Genomic DNA, 15500 nt, shown 5'->3' with positions numbered 1-15500 from the left:
GTACTTAAGGGCCTGAGATACAGGGAGTTGACCAGGCTGGGCCTTTATTCGTTGGAATGTGGGAGAATGAGGAATAACCTTATCGTAATGCTTAAAGCTGTGAGAGCCTTGGAAATCGTCTTCCCCTCAGGGCAAGGGGGCATAGATCTAGGGTGAGTGAAAAGATTTACAAGGGACCTGGGGGGGCAATTTTTTCCACACGTATGGTGTTAAGTTTAAGGAACGAGTTGCCAGAGGAAGTGGTTAAGGCAGGCACAGTAGTTTTATTTATGAAGCACCTGAATAGGTATGTGGAGGGATAGGAATTGAATGCAGGAATTTGGGACGAGCTGGGTGATCACCTTGGTTTTCATAGACTTGTTGGGCTGATGGCCGTTTATGACTCTGTAACACCTTTCATTGTATTGTTGGGCATACATGATTCAGTACATTGCCCAGTCATCTAAAAAAGTAAGCATTTGGGGAAATTTATATAATTATTTCTGTTTACTGAACGGCATTGAAATGAATAAACACTGTAGCTATAAAAGTAGGTTACTGCCTACCTATCCTGAAATCCCAAAGCTCTTGCACCATCTGCCTAGTCTAAGTAACTGGTGATGGAATATTACCTACTTGCCACACGAATGTAGCGCCATCAACATTACAGTTTAATAACTCCCTAGACAAAATCCAGAACTTGATTGGAACTGCGTCCACCACCCTGTCAGCCAGTGCACTATGACAGCAGTGTTTCAACTACAACTACCAAATGAACTCCCGTGTTTGATAAAGACAGAGGTGATCTACACTGAACTGCACCTCTACAGATCTACACATCTACATTTTCCCCTCTAAATCAAATGTCATCCAAATGTATAAATATATTGTCCCTTCATTATTTCTGGGATCTAAATCCTGGAGCAATGTGCCTAACAGCATTGTGGTAATACCATCAGTGAAAAGAGTTGTAGCATTCAAGAAGCAGTTGGAATCAGTGAGGGAATTGAAGTCCAGTAAATGCTCTTGAGCTGTAGCATAGTGTCAAAAATGAAGGTGGGCAAAAGATACTTCTCTTGTGCTGTCTAGTTCTAGATTCTGGAAAAATGACTCTGCACATTGACTCTATCGGTGCCCCTCATGATTTTATTACACTTCAAAAAGATCACCTGTTGTTCCGCTATGTTCCAGTGAAAAGAATCCGTTGAGTCCCAGCAGGATCCTCTTAAATCTCCTCTGCTGTCTTCCTAGCTTAATGGCATCTTTTCTATTGCTGGGTGTCCAAAACTAAAACATAATATTCTCAATACAACCTCACATCAGTGTCTTGTAGAATTGCAATGTAACATCCCAACTTCATACTCAAAAGTCCTGACTGATGAAGGCCACTATACCAAAAAAAACCTTCTCCACTAACATGACTATCTGTGATGCTACTATTGGCGAACCATTTATTTGTATTTCTAGATCCTTACAACACTCCAAAGGGCCCTACTGTTCATTGTGAATCGCTTTCCTTTATTTGTTTTCCCAAATGCAACACTTCATCAATTAAATACCATTTCCCGTTTCCCATTCCTTGGCCCAATTACCCAGCTATCAAGGTTCCTCTGTAAATTCTGATAATCCCATTTCTGATCAGCAGCCATTTTCTTTACAAATGTTTGTATATTTTATCCCTCAGAATTTCTTCTGGTATCTGGCTTATCACAGATGTTCATCTAATTGGTCTATAGTTTGCATCTTATTTTTCTTTGCAGCCCTTAAGTGAAGGTATATTACCCATCCTCCAGTCTTCCAACAAATCTAGTTAAGATGGCTGGTGGCCAATGAAACAAGAAAAACAACTAAATACTTTGTTAATCACTCTTTTTCTGGCAAACGAGCATCTCAAACAAAAGCCTGTGACTTCCCTTTGAACTTGGCAATTCAATGTGGCATGATCGAGGTGAGGCAAAGCAGCAGGCTCATTGCTAAGAGCAGAGAAGACCCGGGGTTCATTTGAATTAAGCGCCGCACTGTATCGGCAAGGTCGTGTTCAGGGCGGCAGGGTTCAGATCCCAGACCATACTGAAGCAACTGAAACGGTTGTTTTAATAGATTGTGAAGACTGGAGCTGGAGACAAGGGATCAGCTGGTTGAGCACGCTGCTCTCTCTGCTCTGTGCTGAACTAAGGGTCTGAGGACAGGCTTGCTTTGTGGACTTCAGTTCAAAATGCTATTTGCTTGTATTTATTGTTTGCATGATTTCTTTTTCTTTCTGCATGTTTGGGTGTTTGACAGTCTATATCTTAACAGGTTCTTTTAGTTTTCTTTGTTTTGTGGTTGCCTGTTTGAAGATGAATCGCAAGGTGTATAATGTACATAGTTGATAATAAATGTACATTGAACTTCAACCATCCTTATTGATGCATATCCCTCACCCAGAACTCCTGAAATTTTCTCCCTCGTTTCCTGTAGTGTTTTTCTTCAACATCTGTATCAAATTTCTCAGGTTTAAGTTGCATAACAAAATCAATTATTCCAATTCACTCAGTAATATGATATACATAAAGTTTTCATGTGGTGTTTTTCTCATGAAAGTGGCAACATGTTCAATTTTCTCTGGAAAAATATAATTTGATAATATGGTCTTTTTGTTAAATGTTTGGACCTAATTTTACAGATTTCAGTAGCACAACTAAATAAATGATCCTCAACCACTCATTACCATGATATGTATGTACTAACGTTCTTCAAGACATTACCACTAGTGTCTCTGAAGAAAGTAGCAATGTATGCTTTTTGCTGTTGGAAACTCTTTGATAGTGGTTGTTACTTTATACATTTTGGTCTATCTTCTCAAACATACTTTAAGTAAAACAATTTTTAAAAATTCTAAATGACTCAGTACCATGATTTTCATAAAGATGTATAAAACTAGTTACCATGTAGTATTTCTGATGTAAGGGGCAATATATACATTCTCCTCCTTGGAAAAATTGATTCTGCTACTGTGGTAGTTTTGCTGTACCTTTAGATCTCACTTCTCAGACTTAAGTTGCACAACCAAATAAATGATTCCAAATCACCCACTACCATGCGATACATAAAATAAAGTTTATGTAAACAACTTATCACATAGTCTTTTCTGAGGAAAATTATAATATAAACATTTTGCTCTAGAAACATCAAAATCTCCAGTCATGACTGTTTGTAAGACCTTCCCATTAGCTATCCCAAGGTCTGATGTTTTCATATCTTTCTCTACAGTATAAACAGACGAGAAATACTCATTGAAGATCTCCTCCATCTCCTGCGGCTTCATGCAAAGATGTCTATTTTGTCTTTGGGGGCCTTATTCTCTCCCTAGATACTATTTTCCTTTGACATACATACAATATCTTTAGATTCTCCTGAATATTCTCTGTCAATACTTTCTCATAACCCCTTTTTTCCCCTTCTGATTCCCTCTTAACTATATCCCTTGAGCACTTGTACTGCTTCAGAGATTCTTTTACACATGACCCATTCCTTCTTGCTCCTGATCAGTGTCTCAATATCCTTCATCATCCAGGGTTCACTATTCCTGCCAGCCTTACCCTTCCACTATAACAGGCAAATCAGATCTTAATCTCCTATTTCACTTGTAAAAGCTAACCACTTGCCAGATGCTGCTTTGCCTGTGAACACCTGACTTCAATCAACTTGCACAAGTTCCTGTCCAGTACCATCAAAATTTGTTTTTAGGATTTTAACTTGTGGTCCAGCACTTTCCTGTTCAATAACTAATTTAAAATTAATAGAACTATGCCCACTGTGCTCCCCTTCTGACACCCCAGTCCCTGTTCCTGCCCTATTTCACAAGATTAAATCAAAATTTTCTCTCTTCCTAGTTGGACCTCATTATATGTTACATGAAGAGACTTTGTTGAACACACAAAACAAATTCCACCCTATCCACACCCTTTGCATAATAGCAGTCCCAGTCTATATGAGGAATTCTAGCTCACTACAGCCTTGCCCACTTTGTGTGCCTTCACTGTTTTTTCACTGTAACAGTACCATTCTGCATTACCATTGTTTTCGCTTTTACTACCTCAGAGTAATGCGTATTGATGGCATGCAAAGCAAAGGCTTTCATTGTACCTTAGACCATGTGAAATAATACACTGATTTACTATTATTCTGGCTACTTGGTGCAATCTCCCTGCTCATTTGTTCCTAAGTAAGTGGTGAAAGAACATTTTTCTCCGAAGACTGGTGTAGGATTTGCTACATGAAAGGTGGTGGAGCCAAACAAAAATTAACTGCTGTCTGTATCATTATTGCACTGCAACTTGCAAGGCTATGGACCAAGACTGAGGAAGTGGTTTTATCTTCTGTAAAACCCAGAGGACATGGGTTAAGGGTGATGGGGGAAAAGTTTAAAGGGAACATTTGAGGGGCTTCTTCACACAAAGAGCGGTGGGAGTGTGGATTGAGCTGCCAGACAAAGTGATAAATACGGGCTCACTTTTAACATTTAAGAAAAACTTGGACAGGTACATGGATGAGAGCTGTATGGAAGGATATGGTCCAGGTGCAGGTCAGTGGGACTAGGCAGAAAAATGGTTCTGCACAGCCAAGAAGGGCCAAAAGGCCTGTTTCTGTGCTGTAATGTTCTATGGTTCTAATAGATGTGAAATGGAACAGCTCAGGAAGAAGTGGCTTGGCCTACATTGTTGTGCCAAACTGATTAAATTAGTAATTAAATGCCTAATGAATCATTTCTGCCCAAACAATGCCTAAAATCCCTCAATTTTCTGCACATTTGTCTAAGAGATTCTACAGTGCCTCCACCATCACACCTCGACCACATTCCGGGCACCCACTATTTGGTCCACACACGTCCTCTGAACTTGCCTTCTCTTACCTTAAATGCATGCACTCTAGTATTACAGATTTTTATCTTGGGGGTGGGGGGGAATATTGACAATCTTCACTATCTATGCCCCTTGTAAACTTATAAACTTCTATCAGGCCTTCCCTTAACCTCCGCTGCTCTAAAGAAAAGACCACGGGTTTGTCCAATCTCATGTTATAGGACATGACCTCTAATCTAGGCAGCTCCCTCTGCAAAGCCTCCATATACTTTTTATAATAGGCAATCAAACTTATATGCAATATTGCAGAAGTGGCCTACCCAGACTTCTATAAAGCTGCAACGTAATCTCAATAATAAAGGCAAGCATACTGTACGCCACCTTTAACTGGACTATCAACTTCTGGAGCCAGTTTTGGGGAGCTATGGACTTGGAGACACACCCCCTCCCGACCAAAGATCTATGTCAAAACCATTGAGGGTCCTGCCATTAACTGTGTCCTGTCCTTGTCAAGAACACACTTCCTATTTAGCCAGATTAAAATCCACCTGCCATTTCTCTGCATCTGATATACGTTTTGCTCTGTCTAATGGACACAATTCACAATGCCATTCTTGGTATCATCTGTAAACTTACTACCTATGTATCTACATTTTCACCAAAGTCATTTATATATGATTGATTCCAGTTAATTGGATAATTGGGTTAGCTACTTAAATGGGCCAAATGTACTGGTCCTAATGCGAACCAAAGTTTCATAGAAATAGTTCAGGTACAAAAGAGACAAAATGCTTTTTAACTAAGTAGCAAATCGTGTATTTAAATGAAATTGAGAGCAAATTTGAAATCTACCAATACTACTACAGTACTATAAATCTATAACAATTCCTAATAGTTATTTACAGAGGAATTCATCCAGATATGCTGGCGTGTTCTTTTGTTTGACTGTAAATGATCAAAATCAGAGCAAACACCTAGTGCAGATAATAGACTACTTTCATACAATGCTATCGAAGATTGTATCCTCCAAATCTTCATTTTCATTGTAACATTCAAAATGATCGTCAATAGATACCTTCAAATTCTTCGTTGTTCCTAACTGTCGAAATAGTGAAATTGTTTCATTTTCACTCCCGGTTGTTTCTGGCATCTCCCAAGTCTAAATGCGTGAAACCACACTGAACAAAACAGTTCTGAATTGTCTTACTGCTTATTTCTCGCCAACTATTGGTGTCAAACGTCACTGCTTTTTGAACAGAAATATATGTAACTGATTCTGTTTTTAAAAACTGTTCACTGTAAGTGAGGTGTAGTGTCTAATAACCACACTCAAGAATGCGATTAACTCTAGTTAGAAACTGTTCAGCAAGTCTCCTGCCCCAATTAAGCGGCATAGTGTCAGGGAATCCTGGCTATTTTCTTGATTAGTCTTTTAAGAGTTGTGCCAAATAAGCGACTGCCCTGATTAACCAGAATCCACTGTATATCACAAACAGCATAGGTTCCAGAATGGATCATGGACTACAGCCAGAAAATGTCATAAAGACCACTGCTACCTGCCTTCTATTGTTATTCCTCTCCGCACCTTGTGGTGCATTGGGCGGCAACCTTTACCGTTTCCTTAGCCTTTTTTTTACGAGGCTGAGTTGCTAGCTTCATGCTGATCTCATGAAAAATGTGCAATGTTAAAGGTGAATTCTAATGATGGACCTTTATAAGCTTATAGTAAATAACTATTTGGTGTATGGGGTGCAAATTTAATTCTGCTCTAATGTATTGGAACTATGTTTAGGAAGGAAATGGGTATGCAGCACAGGCTTTAAAGTACTGAGAGTTCTGGGAATGTGTTTTTGAAGTAAACACAATATGAAAGTATAAATAAGGTGATAAGCAGCTGAAAGAAGAGGAATTAGAAATCAGTTGGGTGGAAGGGTTTTTATTGCATGCTTTAATTCTCAATGTCTCCATAAAAAAAACATGGACTGCTGCTGAAATAGAGAGTAAATGTCATTGTAAACTAGATGGAGCTAAAGGTGAAGTTGCTTTTATAATTGCTGAATGTTTTATCGTGTTCACTCAGACATACGTTTAATGCGTGTTTTCTGTTCATAGGGAGTTAGCTGTGCTCTTCTGCAACAAATCCAATGCCCTTTATAACCTGGAATTGTGGCAAGAAGCTCTTCAATCTGCTCACTGTGCTACTGCCATGGACCATACTTATATTAAGGTAAGCAAGTGTTTTTGTGCATTTATGGTTTTTACTTCACTTTAGCTCATGGCGTCATTCATGGTTTTAAAATGACCAATTCACCAAGGTAAGCAGAATGCCTGTGTTTATACTTAAGGTTAGTAAGTTTTTTAAAACGCATTTATAATGCTTTTTTTATTTCTGAGCAATGAGTTAGAGTCAGTGGATGTTGTTTTTCAGAAGGCTTTAAACAAGGTGTTGGACCAGACGTTGCTAAATAAGACAAAAGTCCATGGTTTTACAGGAAAGGTGATAGCATTGACAGAAGATTGACTGACTGGCACAAGGCAAAGACTGGGAATAAAGGAGGCCATTTCTAGTTGGCTGCTGATGATGAGCAGTGTTCTGCAGGCGTTGTTGTTGGGTCTGTTACATTTCACATTAAATGTGGAGGAGCAGGTGGTGTTGCGGGAGTAAGGGATTTGCGGAAGCACAGTTTAGGAGGATGGGCAAAGGACTGGAAGATGCAAAACAGTTTAGGGAAGTGTATGGTCATGCAATTTGGCAAAAGAAATAAAGGTAATTTATTTAAAAGGGAAAAATATAAGAAATCCGAGGTGCAAGGTGACTTGGAGTTGTACTGCACATTTTCGTAAAGGCTTACTGGCAGGTTGAGTCAGTAATAAGGGGAGAAGAATGAATTGTTAGCATTCATCTGGGGAAAACTAGAATAGAAAAGCCAGCATATAATGCTGAGACTTTATAAGGCATTTTTTAAGAAAACTTTTGGAGTATTGGGAGCAGTTTAGGGCTCCCGTATCTGAGAAAGGATGTGCTGGCATTGCAGAGGGTACAGGGGATGTTCACAGGAATGATCCTGGGAATGAAAAGGTTAATGTTTGAGGAGTATTTGGACCTGTACTCGCTGGAGTTTAGAAGAATGAGGGGAGGATCTCATTGAAACCTATTTAATATTGGAGGCCTAGATAGAGTAGATGTGTAGAGGATGTATCCATTAGTGGGAGAGACTGGGACCAGAAGTCACAGCCTCAGAATAGAAGGGCATCCCTTCAGAACAGATATGAGGAATTTCTTTGGCCAGAGAGTGGTGAATCCATAATTCATTACCATATGTGGCTTTGTTATTAAGCCATTATGTTTATTTAAAGTTGATTGGTTTTTGGTTAGTAAACATGCAAAAGTTTGAGGAGAAGGCAGGAGAATGAGGCTGAGAGGGAAAATAAATCAGTAGTGATCGACCAGTGGAGCAGACTCGATGGGCTGAATGGCCAAATTCTGTTCCTATATCTTATGGCCTTAAAATTATAGGGAACTATCAGTGAGTGTACACACAACAACAGGATACCGATCAGTTGGAGATATGGGCAGGGGAATGGTAGATGGAGTATAATCTGCACAAATATTGAGTTGTTTCACTTTGGGAGGTCAAATGGAAATGTGGCAAACCCTGAGAGCAATAATGTTCAGAGGGTATACATAAATCCATAGCTCGCTGAAAATGGCATCCCAAGTAACTAGGTAAAGAAGATTTATAGGCTGCTTGTATTCACCTCTCAGTTTTGTCACATAACTTTAAAAAAAAATGTTGGGGGAATATGTTGTAGCTGTATAAAACTTTGGAAGTATATGCACCATCATGGTGATGGCATTACAGGAAGCTTTGGAGTGGGTGTAAAACATCTTCATCAGGATGCTGCCTGATCACAAGAGAGTGTTAGCTATCAGAAGATGTTGGACCAACTTGGATGTTTTCTGTACAGTGACGGAAGCTGAGGATTGACTTAGTAAGAGTATATAGAATTATGACAGGCATAGATCAGAATCAGGTTTATTATCACCGGCATGTGTTAAATTTGTTAACTTAACAGCAGTAGTTCATTGCAATGTATAATATAGAAGAAGAAATCAATCAATCAATCAATTATAGTATATGTATATTGAACAGATTAAAAATTGTGCGAAAACAGAAATAATATATATTGAAAAAGTGAGGTAGTGTTCATGGGTTCAGTGCCCATTTAGGAATCGGATGGCAGAGGGGAAGTAGCTGTTCCTGAATCTCTGAGTGTGTGCCTTCAGGCTTCTGTACCTCCTACCTGATAGTAACAACGACAAAAGGCCATGTCCTGTGTGCTGGAGATCGTTAATAATGTACGCTGCCTTTCTGAGATACCGCTCTTTGAAGATGTCCTGGGTAATTTGTAGGCTAGTACCCAAGATGGCGCCAACTAAATTTACAACCCTCTGCAGCTTCTTTCGGCCCTGTGCAGTAGCAGTCTCCCCTACCCCCCCCCCCCCCATACCAGACAGTGATGCAGCCTGTCAGAATGCTCTCCACGGTACAACTATAGAAGTTTTCAAGTGTATCTGTTGACATGCCAAATCTCTTCAAACTCCTACTAAAGTACACTTGCTGTCTTGCCGCCTTTATAACTGCATCAATATGTTGCGACCAGGTTAGGTCCTCAGAAATTTGACACCCAGGAACTTGAAACTGCTCACTCTCTCCACTTCTGATCTCTCTATGAGGATTGGCATGTGTTCCTTCGTCTTACCCTTCCTGAAGTCCACAATCAGCTCTTTCGTCTTGCTGACATGGAGTACAAGGTTGCTGCTGCAACACCACTCCACTAGTTGACATAGCTCACTCCTGTACGCCCTCTCATCTCCATGTGAGATTCTACCAACAATGGTTGTGTAACGCTCAGCTATATTGGCTCGTATTTATCTAGGGTAAACCCCGTCTGCCGCCCACCTTGTCTCTGGTTACGTCGATTGCTGTACAGCTGCCACCTGATTCAGCTTCAAACATCAATCATCAGCCAGCACACAATGTACGTTTTACCAATTACACTTTATAGATATTACTAAGTCTATGAGATTAATAGAGGGACAATACAAAAAAAGAATAGAAAAGACGCCAGTCTTATCAAAGTTCAATTTCTTCGTGCACACGTTGGAGCTCAGGACCTCCTTTCTTCCCTCTGCGATCCACTCGGACCCTGCGACTCGCAGCCCGGGACCATCCGGAGTGATTGACCAGAGCACTCCCTGTACCTCCGTCATCCTCACGGTCTCTCCTCCAACTCCTCGCCCGGAGTGATTGACCGGAGCACTCCCCGTACGTCCGTCGTCCTCACGGTCTCCCCTCCGACTCCCCACCCGGAGTGATCGACCGGAGTACTCCCTGTATGTCCGTCATCCTCACGGTCTCCCCTCCGACTCCCCACCCGGAGTGATCGACCGGAGCACTCCCCATACGTCCGTCGTCCTCCCGGTCTCTCCTCCAACTCCCCACCCGGAGTGATTGACCAGAGCTTTCCCGTACATCCGTCGTCCTCACGGTCTCTCCTCCGACTCCCCGCCCGGAGTGATCAACCTGAGCTTTCCCGCAAGTCCGTCGTCCTCACGGTCTCTCCTCCGACTCCCCACCCAGAGTGATCAACCTGAGCTTTCCCGCAAGTCCGTCGTCCTCACGGTCTCTCCTCCGACTCCCCACTGAAACCCAGTACGTCCGTCGTCCTCACGGTCTCTCCTCCGACTTCCCGCCCGTAGTGATCGACCTGAGCTTTCCCGCAAGTCCGTCGTCCTCACGGCCTCTCCTCCGACTCCCCGCCCGGAGTGATCGACCTGAGCTTTCTCGCAAGTCCGTCGTCCTCACGGCCTCTCCTCCGATTCCCCGCCCGGAGTGATCGACCTGAGCTTTCCCGCAAGTCCGTCGTCCTCACGGCCTCTCCTCCGACTCCCCGCCCGGAGTGATCGACCTGAGCTTTCCCGCAAGTCCGTCGTCCTCACAGCCTCTCCTCCGATTCCCCGCCCGGAGTGATCGACCTGAGCTTTCCCGCAAGTCCGTCGTCCTCACGGCCTCTCCTCCGACTCCCCGCCCGGAGTGATCGACCTGAGCTTTCCCGCAAGTCCGTCGTCCTCACGGCCTCTCCTCCGACTCCCCGCCCGGAGTGATCGACCTGAGCTTTCCCGCAAGTCCGTCGTCCTCACGGCCTCTCCTCCGACTCCCCGCCCGGAGTGATCGACCTGAGCTTTCCTGCAAGTCCGTCGTCCTCATGGCCTCTCCTCCGACTCCCCGCCCGGAGTGATCGACCAGAGCACTCCCCGTACGTCCGTCGTCCTCACGGTCTCTCCTCCGACTCCCCGCCAAAACCCCCATTTCCCAGCCATATGAGACAGCATATCACCCCAAGAAAGAATAACATGGACACCCATTGGTTCATTTACTCTGTTATCAATAATATAACCCAAGCAAACTGCTAGCTAGAGACTTTCTCAGCATTTAACATAACAAAGAAGCCATTTTGATTAACATACACAGTAACATACAAGAAGAAACCCCCTTACCCTCTCCCCCCACCAAATAAAAGTCATGTCCTCATGATATTAACAGAGTTCACCATTGCTCCTTGCAAGACACAAAACTCAACCCAGGTGCATAAAGCAGTGACATAACTTCCCAGGGCAGTAGAGATCACACCCTGTTCTCCTGGCACTGTATAGGTCAACCTCTCTGGGAGGTGCCTACTTCTTTGAGGCCTCTGTACCTCCTCTGCTGACTCTTCCGGTTCAGCCACCCCGGGCCTACCTGTCGGACTCTCACCCTCACCCTCACTGGGACCTTTCAGCACCTGTGAGCCCTCTGTCTTGGGTTCTGGTTCCACCCTCTCTTCCCTCAATGCCGGCTGTAATTCAGGCGGCTCCTGAACACTCTCCCTCCTCTCCCCTCACTCAGTGGGGGAAGAGCCAGGGGCCTCTTCTTCTGGCACCAGGGAATTAGCAAACGGAAACAGGTGCCACATGTCTGAATCATCATCTTCCAATGTTGTATCCCTATTCGGGGTGGGAACCGGCCCCATCTCCTTCGCAGCAGGCTCTTCCCTCGCCCCGCGCCCTCGCAGAGTCCTCACACTAGGCATAAACTGCCATTCGGGCTCTGGGTCCACCTTCACCTCTCGGCCCAGAGGCAACAGGTGGTTCCAATGGAGTACCTTGACAGGCCCCTTCCCGTCCTCGGGTCTCAGCCGGCAAACAGGTAGATTCGGCATCTGGCTCTCTACCACATAGGGGGTGGCCGCCCAATAATCCGCCAACTTGTGCTTACCAGGTAGTCCTGAATTCCGGATAAGGACTCAGTCTCCCGGCAATAGTTGGGTGAACTTTACCTTCTGATCATAGCTCCTTTTATTTCGCTGGTTCTGCTTGGTGGCTGCCGCCTCAGCCAACTCGTACGCCCTTTTCAACTCTCTCCTCATATCGGACACATACTTCAGATATGGCCTCGAAGGTAATTCACCTGCTTCAGTCCCAAAACACAGGTCAATGGGCAACCTTGCTTCCCGCCCGAACATCAGATAATAGGGCGAGTACCCCGTAACATCATTGCGAGTACAATTGTAAAAGTGAACCAAATGCCCGATGTGTTACTCCACTTACTCTTCTGACTGATCTCCAGAGTCCCGAGCATGTCCAACAGGGTCCTGTTAAACCTCTCGGGCTGCAGGTGATAGGGTGTGGTCCTGGATTTCTCGACCCCAAGCATACCCAGTAATTCATGGATAAACCTGCTCTCAAAGTCCCGTCCCTGATCACTATGGATCCGCCGGGGGGAGACCATAATGAACAAAGTACTTCTCCCATAACACCTTCGCCACTGTAGTCGCTTTCTGGTCCTTAGTGGGAAATGCCTGCGCGTATCTAGTGTAGTGATCCGTGGTGACTAAGACATTCGCGGTGCTGTTGGTGTCCGGCTCAATAGACAGGAAATCCATACACACCAGGTCCATGGGTCCCGCACTCTGCAAGTGGGTCAAAGGAGCCACCTGCGCAGGCAGGGTCTTCCTCCTGATGCAACGACTGCATTTCTTACAGTATTCTTCCACCTCCCCCCTCATCCAGGGCCAGTAAAACCGGTTCTTGAGTAATCCACAGGTCTTTTCCACCCCCAAGTGCCAGGAATCATCATGTAGCGTCTGGAGCACGGTTTTCCGATGCTTCTCAGGCATGACCAGCTGCCAGTACCGGGGGTGGTCCAGGGGCGACGTGACCCGGTACTAGATTTGGTTCTTCAGCTTCAACCGAGGGCACTCCTTCAGTAGTAGGGGCACTGAGGCGTGCTTCACCTTCTCCACCTGAACCATATCCCCCTTTCTAACCGCGTACCAGATAGTGCCAGTGCTCGGGTCATCCCGCTGAGCCGCCCCCACTTCCTGGGGCTCAACTCCAGCAACTGCCTGTTCCTTGGAGCAGTCAAATTACCGTACACAGTGGGTAACGCGTCATCATCTGCCCCCAATTGATCCACTGCCCGATCCGGCCCCATCGGGGCTCCTGCTTCAGCGTCGTTGGCAAATTGACGCATGGCCTTCACTCCCGGGGCAGGGACACTCTCCCACTCCTCAGCCGTGCCCGACCCCTCATGCGCCCGACGAGATAGAGCATCTGCATCGATGTTCCGACTCCTGGCCGGTACTTCAGGCTGAACTCATAGACAGAAAAGGCCGCTAACCACCGGTGCCCAGTAGCGTCCAGCTTTGCCGAGGTCAGGATATAAGTGAGAGGGTTGTTGTCGGTTCTCACCTCAAACTTGGCCCCGCATAGGTAGTCGCTCAATTTGTCCACCACCGCCCATTTCAACGCCAGAAACTCCAACTTGTGAGTGGGATAGTTTCTCTCAGATGGTGACAAGCTTCGGCTAACAAACCCATTGGCCTCAATCCGTTGCCCTGTTCCTGGTACAGGACAGCCCCCAGACCCTCTCGACTGGCATCAGTGTGCAGCACATATGGCTTCTGGGGATCGGCAAAAGTCAACACCGGGGCCTGTGTCAGCGCCCTTTTCAGAGATTAGAACGCCTCCTCACATTGAGCATCCCACCTCAATCCAAAAGACTCCACCGGGTTTAAGTATCCTCCTGCCTCCGGCCCTCGGTCTCCTTTCCTTTTCTTCCCCACAGGTGGATAGCCACACAACAGCTGGTTCAATGGGTGACTCATTTTAGTGTATCCTTTCACGAATCGCCAGTAATACCCACAGAGCCCCAAAAACGAGCGCAGGGCGCTCACCTTCTGGGGTCTTAGCCAGGTGGTCACTGCGTCTATCTTGGCTGGATCAGTAGCCACTCCATTTCGCGAAATTATGTGTCCAAGATAGTGGACCGACGGCTTACAGAACTGGCATTTATCCAGGGAAGGTTTCAACCCTTCCTCCTTCAGCCGACTCAGCACCTTCAGCAGCCGCTCCTCATGTTCCTCCAAAGTAGATCCGAACACTATCAGGTCATCCAGATACACCAACACCTCCAGCAGGTTCATATCCCCCACCATCCTCTCCATGAGCCGCTGGAAGGTGGCTGGGGCCCCCGATATACCTTGGGGCATTCGTTCGAACTGGAAAAATCCCAGGGGGCAGATAAAGGCCGTCTTCTCTTTATCGGCCTCACTCATTGGAATCTGGTAATACCCACTCCGCAAATCCAATACACTAAACCACTGCGCCCCACTTAAACAGGCCAATGTGTCTTCCACCCTCAGGACCGTATACTGGTCGGGGACAGTGCGCCGGTTCAGGGTCCTATAGTCCATGCACATGCGTACCTTCCCATTTTTCTTCCTAACCACTACTATGGGGGACGCATAAGGGCTCCGGGACTCCTCGATAATCCCTGCATTCTTCAACTGCCGCACATCATCTACTTCTGCTGGGGCAAGCCGCCGCGACCTTTCTCTAAACGGGGTGTCATTTGTCACACGGACAGTGTGGTGAGTGCTCTTGGAACAGCCCACATCAAACTCGCCCTGAGAAAAGACATCCCCTAGCTTCAGCATCTCCTCCACCAGCCTGCTCTTATACTCCGGCAGTACAGGGGAGTCGTGCACAAGGGGCATCCTGCGCTTAAAGGTGATCTCCTGCTCCGTTATGTTCCTTACCATCATCCCCATCTGCCGTACCTGTACAGCTGAGGGCCTCTGCAATTCAGTTCTCACCAGTGCCCCAGCCGGGAACTGGGACTCCCCTTCAAAGTCTTCCGGGGCGTCTACTAACAGGGCCTCACCCACCGGTACTCCGGGGAATCTGGGGGCCCCATCACTAGTGCCACCTCCCCTGGCCGTATCACTTTAGGCCTCGCCTGAGTACACCACACCGTCCCTTGTGTGAAATCAGGATCCAGCCCCTGGGGGTCACCCACTTCTTCGAACACTGCTCGAAATACTAGGTGTACCGAGCGGGTCTCCAGAAAGTTCTCCCCTGCCTTCTGCTTACAGGCTCCCAGGAGCCATCACACCAGAAGGGAGCTAGTCCCCACCAGAAGGGCAGCACCACCTGTTTCCACCGGGTCCGGACAAACCAGCACCAACATCTCAAGGGCTTCCAACACTCCCACATCGCCCTCCGAGAATTCCAATCTCACTGACAGGTACCCATCGTACGGGTAATCACTATCACTTATACCCCAAATCTCC

The 15500-nt window shown here is 45.6% G+C and overlaps 1 protein-coding gene across 7 annotated transcripts in view; it reads left to right on the top strand.

The window, feature by feature from the left end:
• LOC140200139 (TPR and ankyrin repeat-containing protein 1-like) overlaps positions 1-15500 on the top strand; it is a 152534-nt gene that overhangs the window by 25986 nt on the left and 111048 nt on the right. For all 7 annotated transcript variants that reach the window (XM_072263029.1, XM_072263010.1, XM_072263039.1 and 4 more), the window contains one exon: positions 6936-7050. In XM_072263029.1, coding sequence (XP_072119130.1) covers positions 6936-7050 — 115 coding nt within the window. The remainder of the gene's footprint in view (positions 1-6935; positions 7051-15500) is intronic.

The sequence above is a fragment of the Mobula birostris genome, chromosome 1 (genome assembly GCF_030028105.1).
Source record: "Mobula birostris isolate sMobBir1 chromosome 1, sMobBir1.hap1, whole genome shotgun sequence".
NCBI classification, from domain to species: domain Eukaryota; kingdom Metazoa; phylum Chordata; class Chondrichthyes; order Myliobatiformes; family Myliobatidae; genus Mobula; species Mobula birostris.
This window is presented reverse-complemented; position numbering and strand designations above follow the sequence as displayed.